The following is a 24,593-nucleotide window of genomic DNA, read 5'->3' on the forward strand; positions in this document are numbered from 1 at the left end:
GCCGCATCAACATGCCATCGTGGCCCCCGGCTTTCCAGTGCCGTGTCTTTGGGCTTGCCCGGGGTTGTCCTTTGCATGGTTGTTGTTATTCATGCGCCGTTTTTACGTACTCGGGCGTCCGTCAATGCTACTTGGTAAAGTACAATAGAAAAAAGAAGACCAAGAAAAAAGAAAAAAAGAAATGAGGCGTCGACTTAAAACAGGTTAATTCAGTTTCTGTTTGCGACAAGTCAACTTTCATGGCTCTTTACAGTCGCAGATAATTAACTGCCGTTTGAATTTATTTGATTATGTATTATTTACCTTGTTTTTATTTACATCCCAGTTATTTCGATCAACCGTTTTGCAGTTGTTTAATTTTCCATCTCATCTTCACGCAAAGGAGAGACACTCAACCGTTTTGCCGCTTTCCCCGCTTGCCCCCCGGGGTTTATTCCGAGGGTCATTCCGATGGGACGAACAACAACCTGGCCGTCGAAGTAAGAGACAGAAGGCAGCAATCTCTCGTGTTAGGTAATGAAAGGGCGATAACAAGCTCCAAATATCTGTGAAGAACTGATAGGCACGTTTCCGGCTTGTCGATAAGGCGGCCTTGACCGTTTCGCCCCATCGCGAACCCCAGACGGCCGGATACGTTACATTCTCCTCTTCTTCATGTGAATGTTTATACCACGTCGGAAGATATTCTAGCGGCAATCCTGCCCCAAAATGGCCCTCAGTGACCCCCGTTCAGGGCAATCGTGTCGCCATTGCCTGCCGCTAGCAAAAGAAAAAAAAAAAAAAAAGCTTACTGCAATGCCGGCACTCGTTTGGGAACCAGCATTAAACAAGGTTAACGCATCAAAACAGGTCGGGAAAAGCCCGAGCGGTGAGACGTGTAAAACGGCGGCCCTCTGACAGGCTTGGAGGACTCGCGGCGTTACATCTGGCGCGTTGTGGCTCTGGCGCTGCTCAGCTTGCCTGCATGTCCGCTTACAAGGTTCCGCAAATGTGCAGAAGAAAACGGAGCCTCGCAGGGCCAAAATCCCGCCAAAACAGGGAACAAGAGGAGGAGAAAAAAAAGCACGGGCTTCGTCGCGCATAATGCAGAGACGAGGGCCCGTCGGCGGGGAGGAGGGAGAGGAATCCGAATCCAGAGGAGATTTGCTGCTTCAATTTGCATTGCCCCCCTCCCCCCGTGTAAAAGGCAAAGAGATTCAATTTTGACAGGCGGCCGATTGATTTCTTTGTTTAATTGCAATATCGCGATCCGGGTTGCCGGTCCTGTCTAATTTCCACACGCCCGGATTCTCGCGACATTCACCTGAGGAGCTAATCGTTACTTGTAGTCGGGGAGCTTCCGCGGGCCCGAATATTTGGGAGCAATGCTGGTACCGCTAGTTGTCGTGGTTCTAAGCCTTAGCAGGGAAGTACAACAGCTACAGGCAAAATACAGTAGAGACCATGGGCTCTTTCAGCCAGGGCTAATTTCAGCCGATGTTACAAAGCAGCCTAGTATCGTGATTGCGGCCGAGAAGCCTCTTGATGGAACTCGTACGAGTATTACTCTTACTCTTACTCTCTTCCCACTAGCAGTAATACTCCGCATTCTTGAGAGAGTAAGAAGAAAAAAGTCTCACTACGAGACCCTACTATAATAACCCCGTGGGGAAAAAAAGGAAGAATAATGCTGCTGCCTGCCTTTTGAACTCCTGATGTCCGGTTCAATTGAAAAGGGAAAGCTTGGACACTGTGGCGATGCCATTTTGGGCGGCGTTGATTGGCCTGCGTGGTTTTCGTCCCCTCCTCTCCTCTCCTCTCCCCTTCGTCCATGTACGAGCAGCTACACAAGTACAGGCAGTTTTCGTGGAGTAACAGCATTAATAACAGCATACCTACTGTAAATAGAACAAAAAAAAAAAAAAAGCAAACCATCAGTTACGAGCCTGCGACAGCCAACATGGGCGGTTGCGGCAAGTCATTGGCCACAAAAGCCACAAAGGATGCTGCACCCGTGAGCATTCGTTGGTCTGTTTCATGAATGGGAAGCAGCAAAAAAGCAATAGCCCGTGGACCAAGGAAAAGTCTTTGAGGTCATGCGGCGGAGAGCTATGCGTTGGCAAGCTCTGGGTGCTTGCAGCTTGTTTCTGCTCTGGACGGGTGTCCTGGTGACCCAATGGGGGCGGGTCGGGAGGACCCTGCAGAGCATTGGCTCTCTCCCACTCCCCCCTGAGAGGAGGACGGGAACTGACTGATACCCATCCATACGCTCAGTCAGTGCAATGATCCATATCAAACCCCCTCCAGAAGGCGAGGACAGGTGACCCGACTGTCGCAGACACTCGCTGGTGCGCTGGCGCCGAGGGACTGGGCGAGCAAGGCCCCAATGTCACCCCCTCTGGACTTCTGGGCCTTGAAGGTTTGCAGCCTGCGAGGCTCTGCATCGTCCGGTCGCCTTTACCCCATGATCTTGGAGCAATTGCGCTGGGTCAGGCGCAGCAAGATGAAGCAGCGGCAAGCCTCAGCCGGCGTCAATCAGCACCAGCGCCTCCATCCGGGCCGTTTCTCCTCTGATCAAGAGGCGAGGGAAGGGCAGGGACAGGCAAGGCCTTGTCTGGCGGCCTGGCCTGGCCTCGATGTTTGTGATCACCAAAGACAGCAGCGATTCGGTACAGGGCTGGGTCACCTGGCCAGTGTGCTGGACCAGTATCAGAGCCCCCGGCCCCCCAGTCAGGGCACGTCACATCCACGGCGGCTCAGCAGCTCACTCACTCATTTCAAGCTGCGCTCTGTGCCCGTACTGGTAGGCTGTACGTACTCGTAGCACCTCTCAATTCGCCGAGCGGCTCGAAGAGGGGGGGACCCTTTGAATAGCCGTCGGTCCAATTGCGCGACCGTGGATTGGCCCTGATTGATGCCATCTCCATGGCCTAGCTCGAGACCTTCTGAGAGAAGATGCGCACAGCAATGGCGGTTAAGCCGTGAATTGAGCTCAGCATTGGACAATCTCGCCTCTGTCCATCTCAATTGTCCGTCACACGTCTGCGCAAGCGAACGTGACATGACTCTTTGAGCCTGAAGCCGCCCGAATGCCGAATGCGCATCTCGCGGAAACCAGCCACTAACCCGAAAGCCGCCAGGGCAGAGAAGCCAGTGAGCAAAAGTGAAATCTGCCCTGTATGTCTGTCTGGTGGTGTTTGTACGGATTCGGCATCCGTCAATTCGGGAGGCAAAGGTAAACGGAGGCTCTAGAACGGAGGCTCTAGAACCGTTTCTCGGGGCCGCATGGCGAACGCAGCGAAAGCGCTTGGACCGTTTGCGGGGGCGAGAAAAATCGCTGAGGGAGACAGCGAGAAGAGAAAAAGAAAAGTGCACCGCGTGACGGGAATTGCAATTTCCAGACTCCCTCTTTGGCCGATAGCTACCTGTTGAGGCACAGCGCTGTCGGACCGATCTTCGTCTAGTCTTAAAGGGGGAATAGCTAGACATCTTGGGGCAAAGCATCTTCTCTCTGTTAAACGGATCTCTTGAAGGGGGACCGTCACATGATTGTGTCCGTCGCGACAGGGCCGAACGTCGTGCTGGGATGGCAGGGCTTCAGAGCTGAGAACGGAGTAGATGGACAGTTCCTGAATTGTACTAGAAGAAAAAGCAAGCGCTAATCTTATATGGGAATCTTTTTAATATCACTGGGCGCGAGTGATGCCTCTTTGGGGAAAGGCCAGTATGACTGGTCGTGCGCGCTAATCTCTCCGGGGAGGCGGCGGCACCTCTCCGAACCAGCGCACAGGTTTTCCCTCGTCCCCCTTCTGGCATCTCTGGTGCTGAGACCCCTGCCGCCAGCGCTTTTTTGCCCTGGAATCAGTCCTGGGCTGTCCTTTTCGTGCCCCCACAGCGACTCGCCCACCCTTAGCGCCAAATTCATCCCAATTGCCCACCTGGCGGCACCTCCGTGCTCCCAACCGGGGTCGCGGTACGTACCTCAGTACCTCCGTACCTGTACTGTACAACGGCCAAGGTACCATCCCCCTCCATTTCCATTTCTTTTCCCACTCCCCACTCCCCACTCCCACACCCCGGGGTGGTGCCTGCCCTTGCGTGAAGGCAGTACGTTCGTCTTCACTCCCCCCAATTCCACCCTCTTCTTAAAACCTGTCATGGCCCAAAGATACACCCTACTTCTTAATAACTAGATCTTGTTCCCCAGCTTCTCGACGACCTCTTGACTCTATTCTCCATTCTCCGCATACCCATACAAAAGAGGGCACGACATCAACATACTTGAAGGGCCTCATCCTCTACTCTTAATCACCCTTCCCTCTCACCAGCCCAAAGCACCTCTCCGAATCCGACGCCGCTCGATTCACCCGCAGCGCCCCCTCATCGACGACTCCATATAATACGCATTCGGCCTTTGCTCGCATCTGGTCGAATCCTCAACGTCGATTGAACTGCACTACACTTCCGGAGACGATTGGACTTGGTAATTGCCAGAGTTCAAACTTGATCACCGGGCAATTTGACCACCGACACCTTCTTGCATCATCCGCAACACTCAACCTCACCATCATCGTGGACCCAACGCTCGACACTCTCGAGCATCTTCACCCGGCAGCGATGCCCTACCGCCTAGATACACACGTGTTAACAGTGGATGCCAACGTCATCCACAAGGTCGACACCGGAAACCCTGCCAACCTGTATTCTATGTGGACAGGTAAGGACTTGGCGATCAGAATGGGAAGAGGCAGCCGAGGATCAACACTAACACACTATGGTTTAGTCTTCTCTCGCTGCGCAGACTCAGTTGAACAAGGCCGCAGATTGGAGAACCTGAGCTGGAGACTCTGGCAACGAGAACAACTCATCGACAACGCCCACAGATCATCAACAGTCCAGTCTACCAAGACTGCCCCCAGAGCCATCCCTTCAGAGGCCCGCCTTCCCGAGCTTCCTCAGCTCTCTGGCAGTGTCGACTCCCTCGCGGACGACGACACTCCCGAATTCACTTCCGTCTCAGCTCCCCTCGAGATCCGCCCCAGGATACGACGACTAGACTCTTCCGCTAGCCGCCGGGATCGCCACATCAGCTCCGACGACTTTGAGAAGATGGTTGTCTCCATTGTCAAGGACAAGGCTCCCCTTTCCGCTCCCACTCAAACCTCTCCCCTAAGCAAGCCAGTCGAGTCCATCACCCGATCTGGATCCACCACCACCGAGTCCCGCTTCTCCGAGCAGCCCTCAGAGGTCTCACTAGCATCTGCCGAGATGGAATCCTCTTCCCCCAAGGACATCGCCGGCATTCCCGTCTTCCAAGCTCCCCCCATGCCTACCGCCTCCATCGACGACTGCATTCCCGAGCCCAGCTCATCACCAGCCCACAAGCCCGTCCAGGCCAAGAAGCAACCCGCCAGGTTTGCCCTTGGAGCTTCATGCTCATCAAGTGAGGCTGGCCAGAGCGTCGAGACTCGCAAGTCAGTCTTGGCTTCCAAGAAGCCCATGTTCCAGATTGGTGGCTCTTCCGAGGAGGAGAGCTCCCTCGCCAGTGGTCATGCAGCCAAGCAGACTTCCTTCAGCACCAACAACATCACTCACCACCTTGATGCCGAGTCTGCCATTGACTCCGACACCGAGGGTGAGTACATCGATGAGAGTGCCATTGATGACGATGACGACTCCTCTGACTGGGAGGACTCCATCGATGAGAGCGGAAAGCCCAGTGTCGATGAGAAGTTCTTCCAGCGTGTTGAGTCCAAGGTCAACCTGACCTCCCGACCATCGCTCATCACCTTGATGCTTGCTCAGAACGACCGTGCCATGAACCTTGGCAACCAAGCCTCTCAATCTACCTCTGCTCTCTCCAGGTCACGATCTCTCATGAACGGATCGTCACTGGCTGCTTCACCTAACGACTCCGACGATGGCCCCCTCATGATGAAGGGCATGCGCCAGTCAACAACATTGAAGCCTATCAATGAGATTCCTCGATCCAGTGCCCAGCCCATTGCCGCCACCGCCAACCACGTACATGCCCAGGCTGCTCTCTCTCCTCGAACAACCCGCCGCAACATGCTCGCCACTGAGCTTACCGAGTCTCTTCGACGCCACCTTCTCTGGGAGCGACAGCAGAAGTCGTCCACCGCCAATGCTGTCCTCAAGCGTCGACACACATCACACGATGTTGCCAACCTGAAGCAGTACCCAGAGAGGCCGTGCTTGAAGCAGGCTGAGGATGTTAACGCGAGCAGCTGGAACCAGTACTTCACCAAGGAGGCATTCAATGGCTACCACTCCAAGGGCTGGTAGACGATCATGACGACGATTGACCTGTTAGGCAAGGCTTTAATCATTTTTATATATGCCTTTGGCCGTGTATATCACATTTAATGGCGTTTGGGGTTTCGATTTCACATCATCATGGCAGCAAACATGGGCTGCACAGGCGAAACGGAACTACGTCATGACTAAAGCGACATAACACTTTTCTTTTCTTTACATTCTTCTTCTCTTGTTACATCTTTGGTCTCATAATGTCTGGTTGAGACACTTCAAAACAAAAACTCATTCGCACTTTACGTGGCGTTGCTTTTCATATGATACCATGGCCTGAGCTTTCGATTTGTTCACAGTGGCTCTGAAGGGGCTCACGAATTTTTTCTGTTTCAACCGAGTGTATTCTAGTGGGTCGGGAAGATGCGTTGTCTCCAGGGGCGACCTTGGTCAGGGAAAATTTTTTCTTTTTACTCTTATTTCCAGCGAAGACATGAAGCGGGGACAAAAAAAAAAGAAGTCCCATGCGCGGGTCTACAGAAGACCGAAAAAAAAGAAGGCAGCAAAAAGATGGAAAAGCTTAGTGGAGGCCAAAAAGAGGAGCTCCCGTGGGTCTTTTTTCTAAAACAATGTGTTGTTTTCTACGAGATATGTCAACCAAAAGGTTATTACCAAACAAAGGTGTCTTTTAGATGGACAGCCTGGCCAAAAACATTAATAAATTCTTGATGAAAAATTTTCTTGCTCATTTGCTCTGTGCCGCGTGAAGGATTGTGTGCCAATGACATGCCAATGTGAAGTGAAATGGCGGAATAGCATGGGGGTTTCTTCATGTGAACTTTTGCAATTAATTGATTCCTTGACTAACGATTAATCTGCAGTATATAGTACTCTATTTCTGGGCTGATGGTTGCGTCTGCCAACAAGTACCGAGTACGGCACCTCTGCTCGCATACCCTTGGCAGTAACAGCGGCTTTTTGCTGCTTCTCTGCTTCTTTCTCGGTGCTACTACGAAACTACCTACTAGGTCGATAACATGCAATCCATTCTTTTTCCGCGACCTGCATGCACGTAAGATGCTTTGGGGCATGAGAAAATTTTCAAGTACAGTAGGGCCGTTGGCACTGACCCCATATTGACTCATTCCCGTCCGCGTCCCCCATGGCGGTGAAGGAGGGACAAGCAAGAGAATGACTACGACTACGAGTTAGGTGCCCAGAATTTTTGAGCCGCCCCAGAGAGGCCGGGCGGCATTTGGGAAGCGGAAGTCCACCGCGACTCCACAGAAACCGAATGAGCCGGTGCAAGCAAGAGAAGACGAGATGTGAGGGGGGCGGTTTGGATTGGGATTGGGGGGAGTACCAAAGAGAAGGAGATGGAAGTGGACGGTATTCCGGATTGTCGCGGCTACGGATCGGTTACGGGGTTGTCGGAATCGGGAGTGAGAAGGTACAGTAGTCGCGATTTCGGGGTGAGATGCTGCTTGTGAATTTGAGCTGGAGAGCTTAGCACGAGCTGTTTTTGGAGCTAAGGGCTGGTTTGAGGCTGAGGAACAAGGGCCGCGAGTGTTCAATTCAAAGGGGCGCAAATCGGCAATTGAGTGATGACCAATAGGGAAGATTGGGGACATGACGGCAATTAGATTTCACAGCAAAATGTGTTGGAGGGGGGATCTCGAATCTACGGCTACGGCCACGAGTTTGTTGTGAATAATTTGTGAGGGGGGAGTTTCTTTTTGCCGATGGAGCCAGAGCCACGAGATCCGAGGATCCGTTGGCAGTGGGAAAAATTGACAGGTTGTGGTGGGGGAGAAGAATGGCATAACATGCGTGTGTGTACAGTAAATGACATTTATTCTGGGGCGGGCAAGACACAATTGATTTCAAACAAAGAATAAAGAATTAATTGAAAAAAAGAGAGATAATTGTTGTGTGGCTTTTCCCCCAATTTGGGGTAGATTTTCCTGAATCGTTTGACCCCCATCCATTATGTTTGTGGCTTGTTGCTTTTGAACTTGTCAATTCATTCTGAGGCGCGGCAATTTTTTAACAGGTGGAGAGAACAAGTGGGAAATTGACAGCTGTCAAAGAAGGAGCCTGAGTTTCGGTGATTTTTCTTTTTACCGCGGAAAGAGAGCGGGTTGCAATAACAAGAGGATGGCACAACTTGTTCGGACCTCGGAATGAGGTAGAACAATGATCGGATGAGCTATTGATTCTGTTTAGTATAAGCCGACGAGAGACGAAGCGGCTTTCGGCAATTCTTTCCCCCCTGTGAACGGAACTTCTGCCGCTTTTCTGCTAAAGAAACGAAATGGTGTTCGGATCGTTGCGGAAGGGCGTTTTTCTTGTCGGGTCTAAGGATATGCGCAATGGATGCTAAAACAAACAAGGCGCGGCTCTTCGGTTTCTTTTGGTAGATGCCTGGAATCTGCGGGTTTTTTGGGGAGGGATGGGCGGTTACAACACATTCATTACAAGAGGCTAAAACGGCTGGATGGCCGGATCTCGCGCGGTTAAGGGTTCAAAAGAGGCGTTCTTGGGCCTGTGAATAGTGCAGACATGGCGTTATGGAGGTTGCTCAGGACGAGTCGGGGACATGATTCAGGTTTGAGTGCTGCCTGGGTTGTGTTGTTGCGCTATTAGGATGTGCAGCTTATTTAGAGCATCATGTTTATTTCAATCTACTCGTGCAAGACGCTACATGTTGTATAACTGATGTATGTTCTACAGTACTCATAGGTATATGACTTGTCTGGAGGAGGAGGGAGCCAAATGCGTCAAGAAGATCCTTTAGGAGATCGTGATTCAGGTACGCACGCAGGGCACATGCAGCAATAAGCATGCCAAGCAGCCAGGAAACGCGGCTTCCACCCATCCCTCCACGAACAGCACGTTACGAGCACGAGGCAGCAACAAGTGTCAAAGATCAGATGGCATGGCTTGTTCTCTTTTTTGCCTATCCGCCATCGCAGGACAGGGCTCCGCTTCCCCGGCAAAATTACGTTCGGCTAGAAACCACACAGCAGGTTATTGCGGCTGGATTCAGCTAGCTGGGGAACGCCTCTTCACGTTTGCTGGCTTTTGAGTTTTTTTCCTGCTCCGTAATTTCCTCTTCCTTTCCCCGGACGCTAGAGAATCTGGGGGCGGCGTTCGGAGCTGAGAGCTGGAGCTGAGCTGATAATTGGCGGCTTCGTTTTCCCTCTTTGCTCTCGTTGCGGATCTGGGGAACAAGACGCCGGACGGAGAATGTCAGAGTGACAGCTTTTGGTCTGGGTGGACATGGACACACGGGCTATGATGCCCGAAAATACTGCCGATGGGCGATTTCACCGGGCGAAATTTGGCCGGCCCATGATTTGCGCCGGTCATGATGCCATTGCCCGGCGATGGGAACGAGATGGACAGTCTCGATGGATGATGAAAGTGAAGTCATAGCCTTGGGGGGATGAGCATCGAGAGTCTTGCGAGCATCACGGCAGAAGCGATCGATGGGAATAATGGGGGCCCCCGTGATGCTTACTCCACGCTCATCGACAGGCTCTGCGTTGAGCGATAGACGACTCCCGACAGACGATCGCCATCACCTGCCCCAGTGATATAGGGCTGCTGCTCCTACAGCACATACATACATAAACGAAACATACATACATACAGATAACCTTGGCCTACCTTATGGCTAAATGTGCCCCATACACACACCCATACACACACTCACTTATATTGACAAATGGAACAAATGGAGCAGCCTAAACGTTGAACCGACGTGGTGGGAAGCTATTCTCCTCCTGTTAGGAGGGTAACAGAGGGTGTTGCTCCTCAAGACACTGATCATCATGGACGAGATCACACACGCTGCCACCCCAGTATTACGCTTTGAGCAAATGAAGATCCCGATTAAGCCATCCCCAGAACCCCATCCGTGCTCAACCAACCCCCCCACTTACACTTCTCTTTACACTACTGGAAGACCAAGAACAACACTTTGTAGTTCGGGCAATGGGATGAATTCTGTTGCCTGTTCGTTGGCTCTGGCGTCTCCCTTCGTCTCCCTACTCTTTCCGTCTCCCGTCTTCCGTTTCCGTTGGCGTCGTTCATAGAAGGGAAATAAATTCATCACGCGCCAAAGCGGCCTTTAGCGGCTTTGCTTGGAGACGGAAATTAGAGGGCGGGCGTGCGTCAGGGTTTTTGACGATTTCCCTTTCCGAGTGACCCCCCATGGGGAAATGATGGCCTTGAAACTTTTAACTCCCTGGGCGAGCTTGTTCTTCTTTTGCAGTTTTGGGCGATATTGCGAGAAGCCGGCTTTTCTGGGGGCGTGGGATGAAGGAGGAGGAGTGTGTTGTCATTGAATCCCTCAGCCTTGTCATTTGTTTCTGACACCTCCCTCACTATTCTTCGCCCAGCTGCTCCCTCCCCTTTTTTTTTTGTTCGGCTGGGAAGCCTTGTCTTGGCAGCATGCATGCGTGCATGACGATGCTACTGCTTTGGATTTTTTTTTTTTAGCTACGGCGAGTCACGAGCGAATAAGTGCTGCAGCGCCCGGCTTACAAGCCAGCAGACTGCCGGTGACGGTCCTTACGTCAGGACCGGCGTCTCAACACAACATAGGGGTCCAAATGACTCGGACGACGATCCGTCTAGAAGGGCGCTCATGCCAACCCGAAAAGAATACTTTAAGAGCCCACCAATCCAGAGCCAGTCATTTTTCTTCAGCATTGCATTTACCGTACAGTAGTTTAGTCTCACCGGAAGCTAAGCACAGCGCCCCCGGGGGAGGAAAGCCGTAGCGAGAGAAACTGCACGTCGGCGATGGCGTACCGAGCGCCGATGGAGGATTTTCAACCTAGATCCGGCTTTTTGGATGCTTAGTTTGGCTTCTCTTTCGGGGCTTGGTTGCGGGTTAAGGGATGTTTTGTTCTTTTCTGGATGGTGCATCGGGTCAGTTTTTCATGCGCATGGAGATGGGAATGGGCGTGGCGGTGAAGGGCGAGACATGTTGGCTGCAGAGAGACGTTTCAGATTTTTCTATTTTAATTTATTTTATATTCTTGATGAGCTAGTGATGCAACGAATTTATTTCTTTGTTGTATTTTATTTATTTTTTGCAAGCGGATGGTCATGTTGCGGTAGAGGATTGGATCAGCATTGAGTGCGTGATGATTGTGTGAATAGAGGTAACATGCAAGGTCCAATGTGACAGGAACAGAACTACACAGTTTGGCCGATCTTGCTTTCCCCAGATCGAAAACGTGGAAATAATAAAATAAAGAGATTAAACAAATAATAAAATAAATGAATTAAACAATTATGATTATTATTCTTTTCGTACGCCAACCCAAGTATACGGTAATATTACCAAGCCAAAGCGAAATAAGGAAAAAAAGACATTCGGCATTGAAACCCGGGAATTTTCCTTTTGCTTTCTCGTCCTTCTTTGCTGGGCGCACGCCTCCCGAGATGAAAAGAATCCCACGAATTGGGCCGCAATGAAATAAGAAAAGAACCAAAGGCTTACCCCCCCTCCAAGTGCGGCTGTACGTAACTGTACTTGAGCAGCTGTAGATGATGTATTTAATGCGCTGCGGACTAGTTTGGGCTTGATGATTATGGGCTTGCCCTTTCACCGATGAGCTTTTGCATTACGGTCCGAAGAAAAAGAGGGGCTGCCGGTGCGGTGGGAAAGAAAAAGAAATAATCAAAACTAAAATGAACGGAAAATACCGAAACCAGAGAATGGACTGAATGAATGACTGACTTAGCCTGTGCGCCTCTTCGGGGATGTTAGTGGTTTTTTTCTTGAATCGGTCATATTCTTGCGAAAAGGGGGGAACAAGCCTCGGAACCTCGATCGCAAGTGAATCAATGGTAGGCCAATGGGGAGAAGTTGTGTGGCTACGTCATTGCCGGGTTTGGATTGACATGTCTGTATTTCGGTTGTTTGCGAGTCTTTTCCTTGTTTGCACGCATGCGCCTGACAAATGCCCTGAAGAAGGGGGAATAAGCTGAGAAAAAAAAAATTGATGAAATGATAAATTGAGTATTTTATTTTACCTTTTTTTTCTGGAATTATTTTAGTATTGTTTTTTATTTTATTTGACATCTTTTTTGGTTGTCGCTCCCGCGGAAGTGTCTGGAAAATACGTGCCTTTTCTGACAAAGCATTCAAGCCTTTTCGCGCACCCGGATTTCCTTGCTCAAACAGGCAATTCACCCAGTGGCAACAGACAGAACGTTGGTTTTCCTTTTCTCCAGCCACAGCTACATCTGTCAAAGTAGACAACACGCGGAGTATCGCACCGCCACTGACATCTGGCCTGTCAGCGGCAGCACTCCGAAGCAACTTGTGGCGCGTCGGTGACTTCTCGGCCGCGCTTCGTCTTGCCCATCTAGTGCGGTACTCCGCGATTTCTATGGAGATGATCGGTTATTCTTTTTCTTTTCGGTAACAAGTTTCTGTTCGGCGAGGTGGCTGGATGGGAGATGACATCGCCTCGTGGCATTCATGTGGCAGGATAAAAGAATTGTTTGCTTTCTTTGTTTGCCATCGTCGGTTGCAAGACCAGCCGAGGGTGAATGTGGCTGCAGGTGGCACGGCGGTGATTCGGGGGTCTCCCGGACGGAGAATGAGTCTCGTGGCTACGATGCTTTTTGGGATCAATCCTATTGACTGATGATACGAAGCTTGGGGGGCTGTACCGTAGCAGACTGTCACCGCATCAAGCAAGTCGAAACGATACCGCCTCTCTTGGCTTTACTCTCCTTGTCACAAAGATCCCCTACTTTGATATGATATGATATGGTACAGGCACATGGGAAACAAACAAGCATTTTCTCTTATCTCGCAGAGGTTACATTTGACAGGGATTGCAACAAATGGAGGTTGCGACGTGCCGCAACGTGTCTCAACACAAGAACCGCTCCGATATTAAAGTTGCCTGTTTTGGCTAGTTGACCCCAAACGCTTGTTGTCGCGTTACATCCCTAAGAGGAAGAAACCTCCTTCTCTGGGGTGGGAGAGGGACTTTGGGAACGGTGACATGTCTTTACGTTGTCTTTTCCTCTTCCGGCGGGCCTTTGGGGTATTTCATTATTCATTGCTTCTGCCAGCCAACAGCCTAACATAGTCATGTCCCCTTCCACATGACACATCCAAGGCGGGCTGGGCTGGAATGTCGGAGATGGCGTTAAACTCAAACGTGGGAGACCGCAGAAAATCGCCAGAGAAAAAGAACAAAGGACAAAGAGGGTGTCGAGACCCCGCTTTCAGCCATTCTTCTAGAATGCTTCTGCGACACGTGGGAAACCCGTCGCCACTGGGGTAATTTTGGTCAATGGGTGGTGGAGTGTGTGGCATGCATGTTCAAGTCAGCTATGGCTTAAACCCGAATACGGGGGCCAAACATTGTCAGCCCATACCGCTCATTAGCCTAATGGCAGTCTCCGCCGTTTCCCACCGGAATGTCATTCTCCGACGGAAACTCGCTGGTCTTTTTGGATGGGCGGTCTAGCCAGAGGACAATGAGGCAAGTTGGCACGTTCCACTCCTTCGGTGGGGGCATTGTGAATATCTCGTTGCCTGAAGCTTGAACTCTTTTGACTAAGAATGGGGGTGGGTTGTGTGGTTGTGTAAGTCAGACAGTTGATAAGCTTGTTGTTGACTGAACCAGAAAAGTGGCTCTTGAATGCTACCTATTATCCATAGCATTGGGTTTACTTTTAGCTGTTGAGTGTTCATGTGAGGCTACTATCTTGTCTACACTTGTAGTTGTGCTGTAACTTCAGTTGTATCTGCTGGAGGGAGCCAACTTCATTCAGCCTCTGCGGCCTCTTTCACATTGGGATTGTCTTCAAGCAAACGCCGCCACACGTGGCAGCGCACCGCAGTTGTTGCCGCATGCCGGCGTCCCCTTGCGGCATAGAGATATATGAAGCTGAACTCCCGCGAAATCCGCAAAAGCCGCGTATGTGGCTTCTAGCCGGTGGCTTTGCGGTTTGGGCGGTTTGGGCGGCTTAGGCGGTTTGCCCACGTTGTGAATCTCGAGTATGCGCCTGTAATCTAACTGCGCGGGAAGGGCGGATAATGCTCCCTTTAGCACAATCGCGCAAAGTTGCTTGTGGCGCTGTTGTTTGGGACACAGAACAGTAAGATTGTAGAGAGGCTTTTCAGCCACGAAAGGACACGGGGGATGTATAATTGGACCTGTTGCGGATGAATTCTTTCGACGCTACGCCCATTCAGTTTATTACCGGGGGTCGGCTGAATTACGAGAGCCTTCTCATCTTCCTTTTGCCCATATTTCAACTTCCTTTTGCGTTGCTTATGATTAAGCGAGCATTACTACGCCTTGCTTCTTTCTGCGAAAGGCAAATATACAGTCTCACCCAAGATGACATCGGTTGCAGGCGATACTCTGTTTGTTTAAAACAAGATGTTTACAAATGAAGCAAAATCAAGAATTACAAGATACACCCTCCCTCTATCATCGTAACCATCGTATTTTCTCACCAACTGCAAGCGAAACCACCCTTTAGTCCGATTTGATGACATTCAGAAGCATGACATTGGCTGAGGCGTGGCGCGACTCCCGGCTCCATGTCCGGTTTGCGGATCGATTTCCCGGGTCGCGCTCGGCAAGCAAGATGGAGCCCGGCGCCGGATCTGAGCCCGCTTCGGTCGCTTGTTTCAGCGAGCGAATCTGGCTTTACACGTGCGCATTCAGTTGACTTGTCGCTGACCCTAAACGCTTGCTGCGGACGCGCGTGACGCAGCTTTTTCATATGAGGTAAGCTGGGCAAGCTTTGCCCAGTAAGCAGGATTAATCAATTATATTATTTGACGAGTAGCATCTCCGAAAGCTTGCTTGTCATTAAATGCGAATCTCTAAATTGCCTGTTCATCTGTTTTGATGTTGTACGCGTGACGCATTCTGAAGACCCCTGGGGCCTGGAGAGCTCGCCGCAGCCCGTGGGGAAGATTCGGGAGCAACGTAACCACAGCTAAAGCTTATTGCGAAAGTGAGGCTTTCGAGATTCAGGGCCTAATTAACTGCTGAGAAGTTGCCGCTGCGGCATCTTGTTGCCGAGTCAAGCGAGATTCTCAGCGGCGTTTGCTGTGGCGCGTATCGAGGCGTTGATGGGATTAACTAACAAAACATTTATTCAACAATTAAAGGTGCCTCTTTTTTCTTTTCTTTTTTTGCCTCGTCCGGAAGCCACCCGACAGCTACACCGAGGACAAAAGAGGCTGAGAGTCTTTTTGCTCGGAGTTGCTACCGAAGTTGGCTCTCACAAGGGACTTGTGTTGCTTTTATCTCCCCGACTTTGGCCCTCGGCTTATTCCCGCCAATAAGACAAGCGCAAAAGGTTTCGTAAACCAACACGGTTGTTGTCGGTTGGATTGAGCATTTCGGAACAGCTTCAATTTCTCGTCGCTTGCCCATGAGAAGCACATGAAAAGTAATCTATCTGTTGTCATTTCAGGGGAAACGGGATAGATGGCAGACGCGGCATGGCCCTCGGCGCTGTGCATGCATCAGCATGTGCTCATCACTTAATCGGCCCAGTCACAGGCACAGACTCGCATCCCTGTAACTTCGTATTTTACTTGCTTCTGCTTGCTGTACCTATTTTGCGTGCGCTGGCCCTATCGCATCGAACCCGCAGTTGATCAACTACCAGCCCTACGCCTGCAGCCGTTCGATGACGAAGTGACATTCGACCATCCAAGGACCCATGCTGATTAATTTATTATACCTTCATCCCGCTGCAGCCCTTGGGCGCGTGCGCTGTCACTTGATTTACGATTGTGTTTTGATTTGCATGGGATGAACGTTGTTTTCTTGTCGCTGACACATGTCGATGGGAAAAATAGCCTTTCGAACGAGCAGAAGCTTGTGTCGGATTGCATTGCGCGAAGTGGTATGGCGCCGATCAGCCAGAGGATTTAAATATAGATAAATAGATAAAATAAATCGCGGGAATAAAAAATTAATAGCTAAAAGCTGAAGATAAAATAGGCAAATACATTTAGGTAGATTAAAAATGCGACCGAAACTTTGAAGGCTAACAGTCAAATTAACCACCAATACGCGCCATCCCCCCAACCTGTGCTAAGAAAGGAATATCCTCCAGTAAGAAGCGCGACGAGACCTGAAAATTTCACCCTCTCATGTGATTCTCTTTTCATCGCCTCCACAGAGCGGGGGAAAAGCGCAAACGAAGCGCAAACTGGCTGCAAGGGGACAAGCAGATTCCGGTGCAATGAGGGGGGCTCAGCACTTCGTATTACTACTTACTACCAGCAGCCAGCCATCGACGGTACGCTGGGGATTTGATTTGCCCTCATCATATTCTCTGTGCCTCATCGTTTGTTGCTCACCTGACGCGTATTTCCAAGGGAAGCAAAACCTTGTTCACTTCGCTCTTCAGCTGCGCGCTCTACTGGACATGGACTGTCGGTTGGAGCGGTTCTCTTCGGCTAGACAATGATATAGAGGCAGCTACCTGTGCCGCAGTGGCAAACTACATGAACCATTGGCCCTGATAGCAGGAGCAGGACAGCCAAACGTCACCAATGATGCAGGCCTCAACCACCTTTCGGGCCTATGCAGTGGTGCAGAGCTGCTTTGGGCCAAGAGCAGACAGAAAGATGACAATGCATGCGATATGCAATTCTCAGGGGGTGGAAGGGCCGTTCACGTGCCTTGCCGTTGCTGATCCGGGCTGCCTCTGTCATCGTGAACCATGACATCATGGTGTTGTTTCTCGGCTTGTCTGCCCCCCTCATCCGCAGTAAAGCTTCGTTGTTTTTGTTGTTGTAAACGCCGGGACGTCTCCCCAGGGCTTGCCCTCAATTGGCAAAATGGAGGGGGAAGAGAATACGGCAATTGAAATAGTAGAGTAGATCAAATTCCATCAGAACCAACAGCATCAAATTGCGTTGGGATATTCCAGCCACTGTTGTAAGAATAACAAACAGCGGACACGTTGAGAGTCAATTTGGGAGGCTTTCCTATTTAGGCAACACCCCTCTGATCCTGATGATCGTTTTACCGCAGCCTGACGCCATGGACTCTGTACATCTACCTACGTGCAACGAGCCAGCTGATCGCTGTTATATCGAGATTTCGTGACAGTTGATGGCTGCAGGATGTTTTGCCGTAAACCATTGTCTGCGGAGAAATGGGAGAAATGGAGGTTGGCGTGCACATTCGGTTGGCATGCCGAGCAGCTTTTACCCAAGGACGGCGCCCGCTGAGGCGACTTGATATCAGATTGCCAAGTCTAGACCTGCATTGGACCTGACACAAATACGATAAAATAAAATAACTATAGATAAAATCAAACAAATATGGATTCAATAATAAATTCTCCGCAAAGTGCCAGAGCTGTGCTGCCTGCCCCAAGCCATTGCGCCCCAGTTCTCGTATTCTTACCGTTCCCGCCTCCATATATAATTCTGCACAAACACATCGCAGCTATTAAGCTACCGAACCACCTCAGCACGGCTCCTCTTCCCGCTTTCCCCAGGGAAGCCGTTGAAAGGCTGTTTTTTACCGTTGAATATGGCCGTTCCCCCAGACTTGTAGCATATAAGCGCCAATTGAGCGTTTCTTGCTAACCTGCGAGGCAAAGCATGTTGTCTGCGAATCAAGGCACGCATCGTCGTGGCGCCGCAATTATTAGACTTTTGGCCGAAGCTACTTGACGGATCTCCGGAGAAACTAAACAGGCACACAATACAATGAATGAGATGGGGGATGCGGAAAGCGAAAAGCGAGCAGAAACAGGGACCGTTGAAGATTGCGGCTCTGCACTTCATGCAGCCTACATGGGCTATTGAATGAGATAAATGAACATGGCGTCTTTGGGCGATTCAATCTTGGCGGATCATGGTCTAGCGTTACGATGCAATTGGTGCGAACTAGTTGTTTCTTCCAATGTTGACTTTGAAACTAATCGTTAACTTGCATACGGCTTTTTCGGCACTTGCGGTGCGAAGGAGTAATACTACCTTTTGGTTTTATTTTTATAAGTTGCCTTCTCTGTCCTCTTACTGGCCAACTTAGTTCTGGTTCGTAGAACTTTGAGTGAGAGTAAAATTCGTTCACATGCTGCTCTGCACTGGCCATTATCACCACTTACAGCACCGATGACCACCTTACAATCATGAAGATGAGGCACGACGCCGAAAACCACCGAGATTGACTTTGCCAAAAGATGCCGAACGTGATTGACCCATGATAGCAGCATTCCGACGATGCCGAAAGACCCTTGCCAAGTATTCCCTATGCTTCCCTGGCTTGCATCTGCATATGTAACCCTATCCTTCGGACATTCACTTCCAATCGAGAATGAGCATCTAAATCACAGGCCCGGAGAGAGACTGAGATACGAATTTTGTTTCACGGTAGCTAGAAATGAGAAGTGTAGTCCTGAAGGATTGTTCCGTAAAGACTTTGGATCGTCCATCACGAGACCTTGTTTTGAGAGGGACTGGCCGGGCTTAGATTTGATTGCCGATGCGAGGGATCTTTTGGACATGTCAGGACAAGGAATTGAGAAGTGATGCTGCATAATTAATGTATGTCGGAGAAATAGAAAAGAAAAAGAAAAAAAGAAATAGGAAATAGGAAAAGATAATGAATAAAAGATGAATTTAAAATAAAAGAATTATAAATAAAAGGATTATATCGGAAATATTTCGATGCGGAATGAGGAGGATTATTAACCTTGTATTAAGTTTGTTGGTCCAACGTGGAAAATGGATGGCAACCATGAAGAGAAAGCATCAAACTGAATAATTGCAATCATTACACAATATCATTTCTCTTGGAAAGACAATGCCCCCGATTTGTGCTGTTATTGAACAACATAAAAGCTCCTTATCTAGACAATTCTTGATGTAAAATGGAAAGGTCACCTCGTTTGCTCATCTAAATACATATTAGCTTGCAACATATACCAATTGAATGCGTGTGAATTCCCATGGGTCATTGTTGTACCCCTAGTGGCACCGTTTAGAACGTCGCTCTGTGTTCCCTTTTGCGATATCCGTCGGGTATTTCATCTATTTATCGAGTCTCTGATGAGACGATGTGTCTATGAATCGAGGACATATACTCCCAAGCTCTTACTTGTATACTATTGTACAAGAACTAAGAGTATTCGCTGGTTTTTATTTTCAAGATGTTGGTTCAAATCATGAATGTGTCGTTACGTTGGATAAAATTCATGGCGACAATAATGTCGTACGTATTGCAAGACGCATTTCTCGTTCCAGATTCAGCCAATAGTTTCTAGTAGCATTTATTTTGCTCTGTATACTGATGCTTTCAGTCGACTACATAGTCTTTCGTACGGTTATATCAATATGAATCATGTATATACATGCCATCCCCCTTGTTCATCATGCTTCCCCGGCAACTGCCAATCCTTGACGAGCCACTAGAACCGATCTCTGGTAAGTTTTCGTTTCCGATAGCTCTGGCAGTGATATCTCCGCCGTAGCTAGGCTTGGCTTCCGCGCATCTGCGGGATCCTGCTCAGATTCGGCTGCCGGTGGCCTAATCACCCGTATGAATGCTTCCGTCACCGCCCTTCGATCATCTTTGGTTGAGCGGCACTTCTTGACATGAATGAGGGCTTCATCGAGCTTGAAGAGAGCATCCTTGTGGTCATTCTTCTCTTGGGGATGTGCCACGGCTCGCATCGCCGTTGTCTTCATGGCCAGCTTGATGCTCTCTTTACAGGCCCGGCTGCCGCGCCACCATTGGATTTCCGACGTAAAGTTGGACAGGATAGACTTCAAGGCATTGTAGCTGGCGGAGCCGGTATATGCAAAAACCAGGTTGGAAAAATTGTACTCGCTGTACAATAGCTCTCCGTTTCCGTTTTCTCTGGCAGCTACCTCGCACATGGTGGCAGCGCCTCGCAAATCGCCATTAGCCGAGAGTATTTGCGCAGCTTTGTTGTACACACTGTCGTGAATGCGAGCGCCGCGACGCAGAGCGTGCTTGATCAAATCGCCTGCATCATCCCCCTTCTCAAGCCTTGCTAGTAAAAGAGGGGTCAGGGCTTCCGTCACATCGAGGCCTTTCCCACGAGCTTCGTCAATAAGCGATGCTGCTTCATCAATGCTTCCATCTTGCCTCTTGATGTGCCCTATGACTGCTAGACGAAGGCAGCGGACTGATGGCTTCAACTCGCTTGATTGTAGTCGGCTATACGCTTCACAGACGCGCTCCCATTCATTCCGAACAGAGAGCCATTCCATGCACTCGAAAGCGTCAGCCTCAGACAACCATAGACGAGACTCAAGTAAAGGAGGCGGGACGTCAGTCGAGTCCTTTCCATCAGCTTTACTAGGTGGCAGTTTCGAGATAGCCGGCGACAACTCTTGGAGATTTTGATGTAGATCTGTTATAGTTTTGTCTGAGAAGCTCCAGTATTTGCGGCAGCCGGAATAGAATCGCTGCATAAAAGTGTCATCCATCCGAAACCCGGCATCATGGCAGAACTGCAGCCATGAAAACATCGAGTCAAGATCATGTCGGCTTGCATGCCGGTCCAAAACGAGGTTAACCCATCTAGACTTGAGGGGTATTTTGTAACTGCGCACAAATCTTCTAAGGAGAGCCTCAAGCCCTTCTGAGGAGCAAGTCTGCACAAATACATCCGTGATTTTGCTAATCATGTATCGTAAGTCGTTTGACTTAGTATCGTCAGTAGCCTCAAGCGCCTCTATGCCATTGCGGACTGATTCCCAGTGGCCAAGAGCAGCTTCCCGCACTATTAGCCTGCTCTGGAGCTTTATATCAGATTTGACTGCATCTGGATCCACTTCGTAAAGGCTCTTCATCTCCTCCTGAGCAAAGGCATCGTCTCCTGCTTTCAGAGCCTTGGATACCATAAGGCGACGTATTTTGTATTCGATATTGGGAGGTACAACAATTCTCTGGTACAGTCCGGCACTTTGTAGAAGTCGATACAAGTGTTTGATATCCTTGAAGCTCCCCATGACCTCGTCGAGACCTGAAAGCACCCGATAGAGCGTCATGCCATGCATCCAGAACCGTGTTTGTTTGCGGTCGGACAGGAGTTGAAGAAGTCGCTCTAAGCCTTTTTTATCCTTCTTCTCCCATAGCCACTTTGTTAGAGGTGACAAGATCTGAATAGGGTCTTTAAACTTTGGGAGTAGGGCTGTAAGAACGGTGTCTGTTTTAGTAGGCTCGGATTCAATCGTAATTTTCAGTAACCGCAATCCGTTTGATTTGACAAGACTGCTTAATGTAGGGGTTGTAGGCCGTGATGTTGATAAACTTTGTAGCTGGACAAGAGCCAAATCCACCATTTCAGACATTGAAATGTGTGTTGGCTGGCCCATTTCTAAATCCTGTAGAACTTGTTCGAGCTCTGCAATCTTACCAATATGACGCGATTGAGTGGTGTTGTCCTGAGTCGGCATGTTCGTCAAAGATAGGCGTGCCGGAACAGAAGAATCAGGCCGTAGAAGCTCATGAAAAGATGCCGAGCCAACCCTCGAGTCTAGAGAGCGTAGTGTAGTTCTATGCAGAGACACCTTCACCCTCGTATCCACATCCTTCTCGATTTTGCGCAAGTCCTCTTCCCTGGAACTCAGCGGAAGAGTTGGTATTGCGGAAGCTGCTAAAGATTTGAACGACACATCCAACTGCCTGATATCAGCCAATGGGAGAATAAGCCTGGCTGTATCTAATCCGAAGTTGGTTTTCTGTCCCTCTTGGGCAGTCTTCTGTTCCGTGCCGGGAGCCGCGATCCCACTGGTAGTTTCACGATGATCGGATGAAAATCTGCTGGCATGGATATCTCCACCGCTCAGCAGAGTATTGGAAGAGTTGCTCCGGCGTCGTCTCCGATAGGAATTCTTGGGGCGCGAAGCAGACGGCAGCGATAAAACCTCATCCCCGAGATCCGCCAGCCTATCCTCCCAGCTTTCGCTCAGCGCGACGGCGCCCCGGCTGCTTTTGACGGTATGCAGCTTGCGCGCATTATCAATGGCGGCGCGAGCAATCTTGAGTCGGCGGCGACGCTCTTCGGCGAGGAAGACGACGGAACATGAAGTGGTCAAGAGGACGCCGCGAAGGGCATTGAGCGCCGCTTTAGAAGGAACGGGAGGGGTGGAGGCCATGTCGACGGCCCATAGCTGCAGCTGAGCTTCTGGGATTCGGCGGATTGAGCGATTCTAGGCGCATCCAAGGTGGTGAAGTGCGGTTTGATCTTGTCCGGAGCTATCGTAAGATTTCTGGACATGGCATGATGGAGCAAATATTTCGGCTATACCTCGTAGTGGGAGAATTTCAATGGTAGCTGCGGGGGTACGTACCTCACCCCGCCAAAGTGTGGTGCAGCAGCACATCGGTACGTACCTCCGTTACCCGGAAAAGGCCATGGGTTGGATTGAGATATGAAGAAGCTTGCCAAAGCATACCTAGTAGTGATGACAAAAAGATTTCGTGTGGCCTAGGATTGAACTTGTCTTGATGAATTCTTCTTTTGGTTCAAGGATGCCAACAAAAGCCGATTGTTGGAGTATGAAGCTACCTGCCATACGCACAGCGATAGTACCAAACCACATGAATTCACTTACACACCCACACAATAAAAAGAAGACATAGATTGAACGAGTGCTGTACCATCCGCAGTCCTACTAGACAGCTTACGAGAATCCTACCAGTATTTCAACATGGCGGAGACGGAGGCACGTGGTTAATGTTGGAATGTGAACTGGGCCCTCCCTACCTTAAAATGATTGATGCATAGTACCTAGTAGGTATAGAGCCATAGGTCAACTGTCTTCTATTCTTAGAATTCGATTACACCCAGCTGTGAAAGTCTATGGAATGATTCTCCCAAGCCATGTTCTAAATCCGAACTTATGAAGCCAATGATATTTCGAAGGATGTGATAGTGTTACATGAGATTTGCAAAATGTACTGCAAAGCTAAATGTTCTAGAACACTTCGTATTCTCAGACATTTCAGATCCTAGTCGTTACAACCAATCATGTAACAAAGAGTATAGGAATGTTATTTTCGGAATACTGTTAAGATTCCCTTGCGCCTATCTTGAAGTACTCCAGCTTGGTGATGCATATACGTACAATATTGTAGAACTTGAATGTATAAATAGAGCAATGGCTTCTCTTGTAATTTAGCCAAATAAAGTATCCCAGGAAGTTCTTCACTTTTACGAATAAAGCCTATCAAGCACTGATACTTACAATCCATCAATCCCTTTCCAAAATGGAGTTTTCCAGGCTTGCTATGATCGTGTCCTTTCTTGCTGGAGCAGTGTTAGCCACCCCAGTAGGTCTTCCAGCAGGTCCTCCGGTGATCATTAGAGTATTCCCTTCGGTCCGTGTCTGCAAAGACGTGAACTTTGGCCCGCCTTGTAATACTGTGCTATCTAATTACAACGAATGTGGTAAGTTTCTCTTTAATGCTCACGGAGCCACTAGCTTAAATCACCAAATGATAAGATCGTTGGCTAATCTATCTCAAAGTCAACGTTCCGGATGGCTACAACGATAAGATATCCTCCCTACAACCAAATAAAGAGGCCGGAAACTGCCGCTTCTTTCAGTAAGTTGCAGTTCATGGGTTCCCCTTACATTATTCCACAGTATAGAGCAATTACTAATAGATATAGACATATCAACTGTAATGGCCCATCATTTGACTCTCTATATCCTGGATTTGACGACCTTACCACTCAACTTCCCGAGTTCAATGATCAGATTAGTTCTTGGCAATGCTATGGTCGGCTGCCTGCTCTTAATGGCCCCGTTCCTATCAAATAAACCCAAGTGGGCATCAAACTATGTGCCATTCTCTGCACTCAGTCAAATAGCTTAGCTATAGTCAACCGTTGACCAGGAATTGATTACATGATAAAGTATTTTTGTAGTTACCACCGTGATAAAGTTACTCACTGAAATCTATCGATTAACGTAGTTGTTGGAAATATAGATCGTTCTGTTGAATTATACCGATGCCAACGATATATATAACTGATCCGTTACGCATAAAGCAGCTACAGCCCACTATAGAGCATGTATTCTGGAACAACATTTAACACTAAGCTTGGCCTATTGGATCCTTGGGTAAGGACTTGCCCATTTGAAGAATTTAGTGAGATATTCAAGGGCTAGTACAGTTTGCTAAGGCTATTCTTCGAAGACGCGCTGGCAGCAGTAGAGGTGCTGGCCAAATTAGGAATGTTGACAAGATTTGCACTGTCACACTCAAGAAATAGCAGGCATGAAGACAATGAAGCGAGAGATCTCTATCCAAAGTCCGGCT

General features: G+C 49.3%; 7 protein-coding genes across 7 annotated transcripts; 5 read left to right on the forward strand and 2 right to left on the reverse strand.

Moving 5' to 3' along the window:
• Positions 1–855: 855 nt before the first annotated feature.
• M431DRAFT_506106 (hypothetical protein) lies at positions 856–1,384 on the forward strand. The gene is made up of 2 exons (XM_024918752.1): positions 856–1,073; positions 1,097–1,384. Exons 1-2 carry the CDS (start codon positions 965–967, stop codon positions 1,204–1,206), a joined length of 219 nt encoding a protein of 72 aa, XP_024776030.1. The 5' UTR covers positions 856–964; the 3' UTR covers positions 1,207–1,384.
• Positions 1,385–4,362: 2,978 nt separating this feature from the next.
• On the forward strand, positions 4,363–6,479 carry M431DRAFT_373805 (hypothetical protein). The gene is made up of 2 exons (XM_024914664.1): positions 4,363–4,696; positions 4,763–6,479. The coding sequence occupies exons 1-2, from the start codon at positions 4,597–4,599 to the stop codon at positions 6,283–6,285; spliced, it is 1,623 nt and encodes a 540-aa protein (XP_024776031.1). The 5' UTR covers positions 4,363–4,596; the 3' UTR covers positions 6,286–6,479.
• Positions 6,480–7,009: 530 nt separating this feature from the next.
• Positions 7,010–7,423, forward strand: M431DRAFT_373818 (hypothetical protein). The gene has a single exon (XM_024914665.1). The coding sequence runs from the start codon at positions 7,156–7,158 to the stop codon at positions 7,387–7,389; it is 234 nt and encodes a 77-aa protein (XP_024776032.1). The 5' UTR covers positions 7,010–7,155; the 3' UTR covers positions 7,390–7,423.
• Positions 7,424–15,720: 8,297 nt separating this feature from the next.
• On the forward strand, positions 15,721–15,955 carry M431DRAFT_373839 (hypothetical protein). The gene has a single exon (XM_024914666.1). The coding sequence runs from the start codon at positions 15,761–15,763 to the stop codon at positions 15,917–15,919; it is 159 nt and encodes a 52-aa protein (XP_024776033.1). The 5' UTR covers positions 15,721–15,760; the 3' UTR covers positions 15,920–15,955.
• A 1,700-nt stretch (positions 15,956–17,655) lies between these two features.
• On the reverse strand, positions 17,656–18,308 carry M431DRAFT_373844 (hypothetical protein). Its single transcript, XM_024914667.1, has one exon. The coding sequence runs from the start codon at positions 18,071–18,073 to the stop codon at positions 17,738–17,740; it is 336 nt and encodes a 111-aa protein (XP_024776034.1). The 5' UTR covers positions 18,074–18,308; the 3' UTR covers positions 17,656–17,737.
• A 1,228-nt stretch (positions 18,309–19,536) lies between these two features.
• Positions 19,537–22,537, reverse strand: M431DRAFT_506117 (hypothetical protein). The gene has a single exon (XM_024918753.1). It carries the CDS (start codon positions 22,418–22,420, stop codon positions 19,661–19,663), a length of 2,760 nt encoding a protein of 919 aa, XP_024776035.1. The 5' UTR covers positions 22,421–22,537; the 3' UTR covers positions 19,537–19,660.
• A 997-nt stretch (positions 22,538–23,534) lies between these two features.
• On the forward strand, positions 23,535–24,091 carry M431DRAFT_480048 (hypothetical protein; the record flags this gene model as incomplete). The annotated part of the gene is made up of 3 exons (XM_024915831.1): positions 23,535–23,715; positions 23,795–23,873; positions 23,941–24,091. 3 exons carry the CDS (start codon positions 23,535–23,537, stop codon positions 24,089–24,091), a joined length of 411 nt encoding a protein of 136 aa, XP_024776036.1.
• Between the last annotated feature and the right edge of the window lie 502 nt (positions 24,092–24,593).

The sequence above is a fragment of the Trichoderma harzianum genome (genome assembly GCF_003025095.1).
Source record: "Trichoderma harzianum CBS 226.95 unplaced genomic scaffold M431scaffold_4, whole genome shotgun sequence".
In the NCBI taxonomy this organism is placed as follows: Eukaryota; Fungi; Ascomycota; class Sordariomycetes; order Hypocreales; family Hypocreaceae; genus Trichoderma; species Trichoderma harzianum.

What these genes read in the sequence shown, in the direction of transcription:
- M431DRAFT_506117 (XM_024918753.1), bottom strand. Translation starts at nt 22,420, where the DNA reads ATGGCCTCCACCCCTCCCGTTCCTTCTAAAGCGGCGCTCAATGCCCTT.
- M431DRAFT_373818 (XM_024914665.1), top strand. Translation starts at nt 7,156, where the DNA reads ATGGTTGCGTCTGCCAACAAGTACCGAGTACGGCACCTCTGCTCGCAT.
- M431DRAFT_373805 (XM_024914664.1), top strand. Translation starts at nt 4,597, where the DNA reads ATGCCCTACCGCCTAGATACACACGTGTTAACAGTGGATGCCAACGTC. An exon ending in CCTGTATTCTATGTGGACAG is followed by an intron (nt 4,697 to 4,762) that starts GTAAGGACTTGG and finishes ACTATGGTTTAG; the next exon opens with TCTTCTCTCGCTGCGCAGAC.
- M431DRAFT_373839 (XM_024914666.1), top strand. Translation starts at nt 15,761, where the DNA reads ATGGCCCTCGGCGCTGTGCATGCATCAGCATGTGCTCATCACTTAATC.
- M431DRAFT_373844 (XM_024914667.1), bottom strand. Translation starts at nt 18,073, where the DNA reads ATGAAGTGCAGAGCCGCAATCTTCAACGGTCCCTGTTTCTGCTCGCTT.
- M431DRAFT_506106 (XM_024918752.1), top strand. Translation starts at nt 965, where the DNA reads ATGTCCGCTTACAAGGTTCCGCAAATGTGCAGAAGAAAACGGAGCCTC.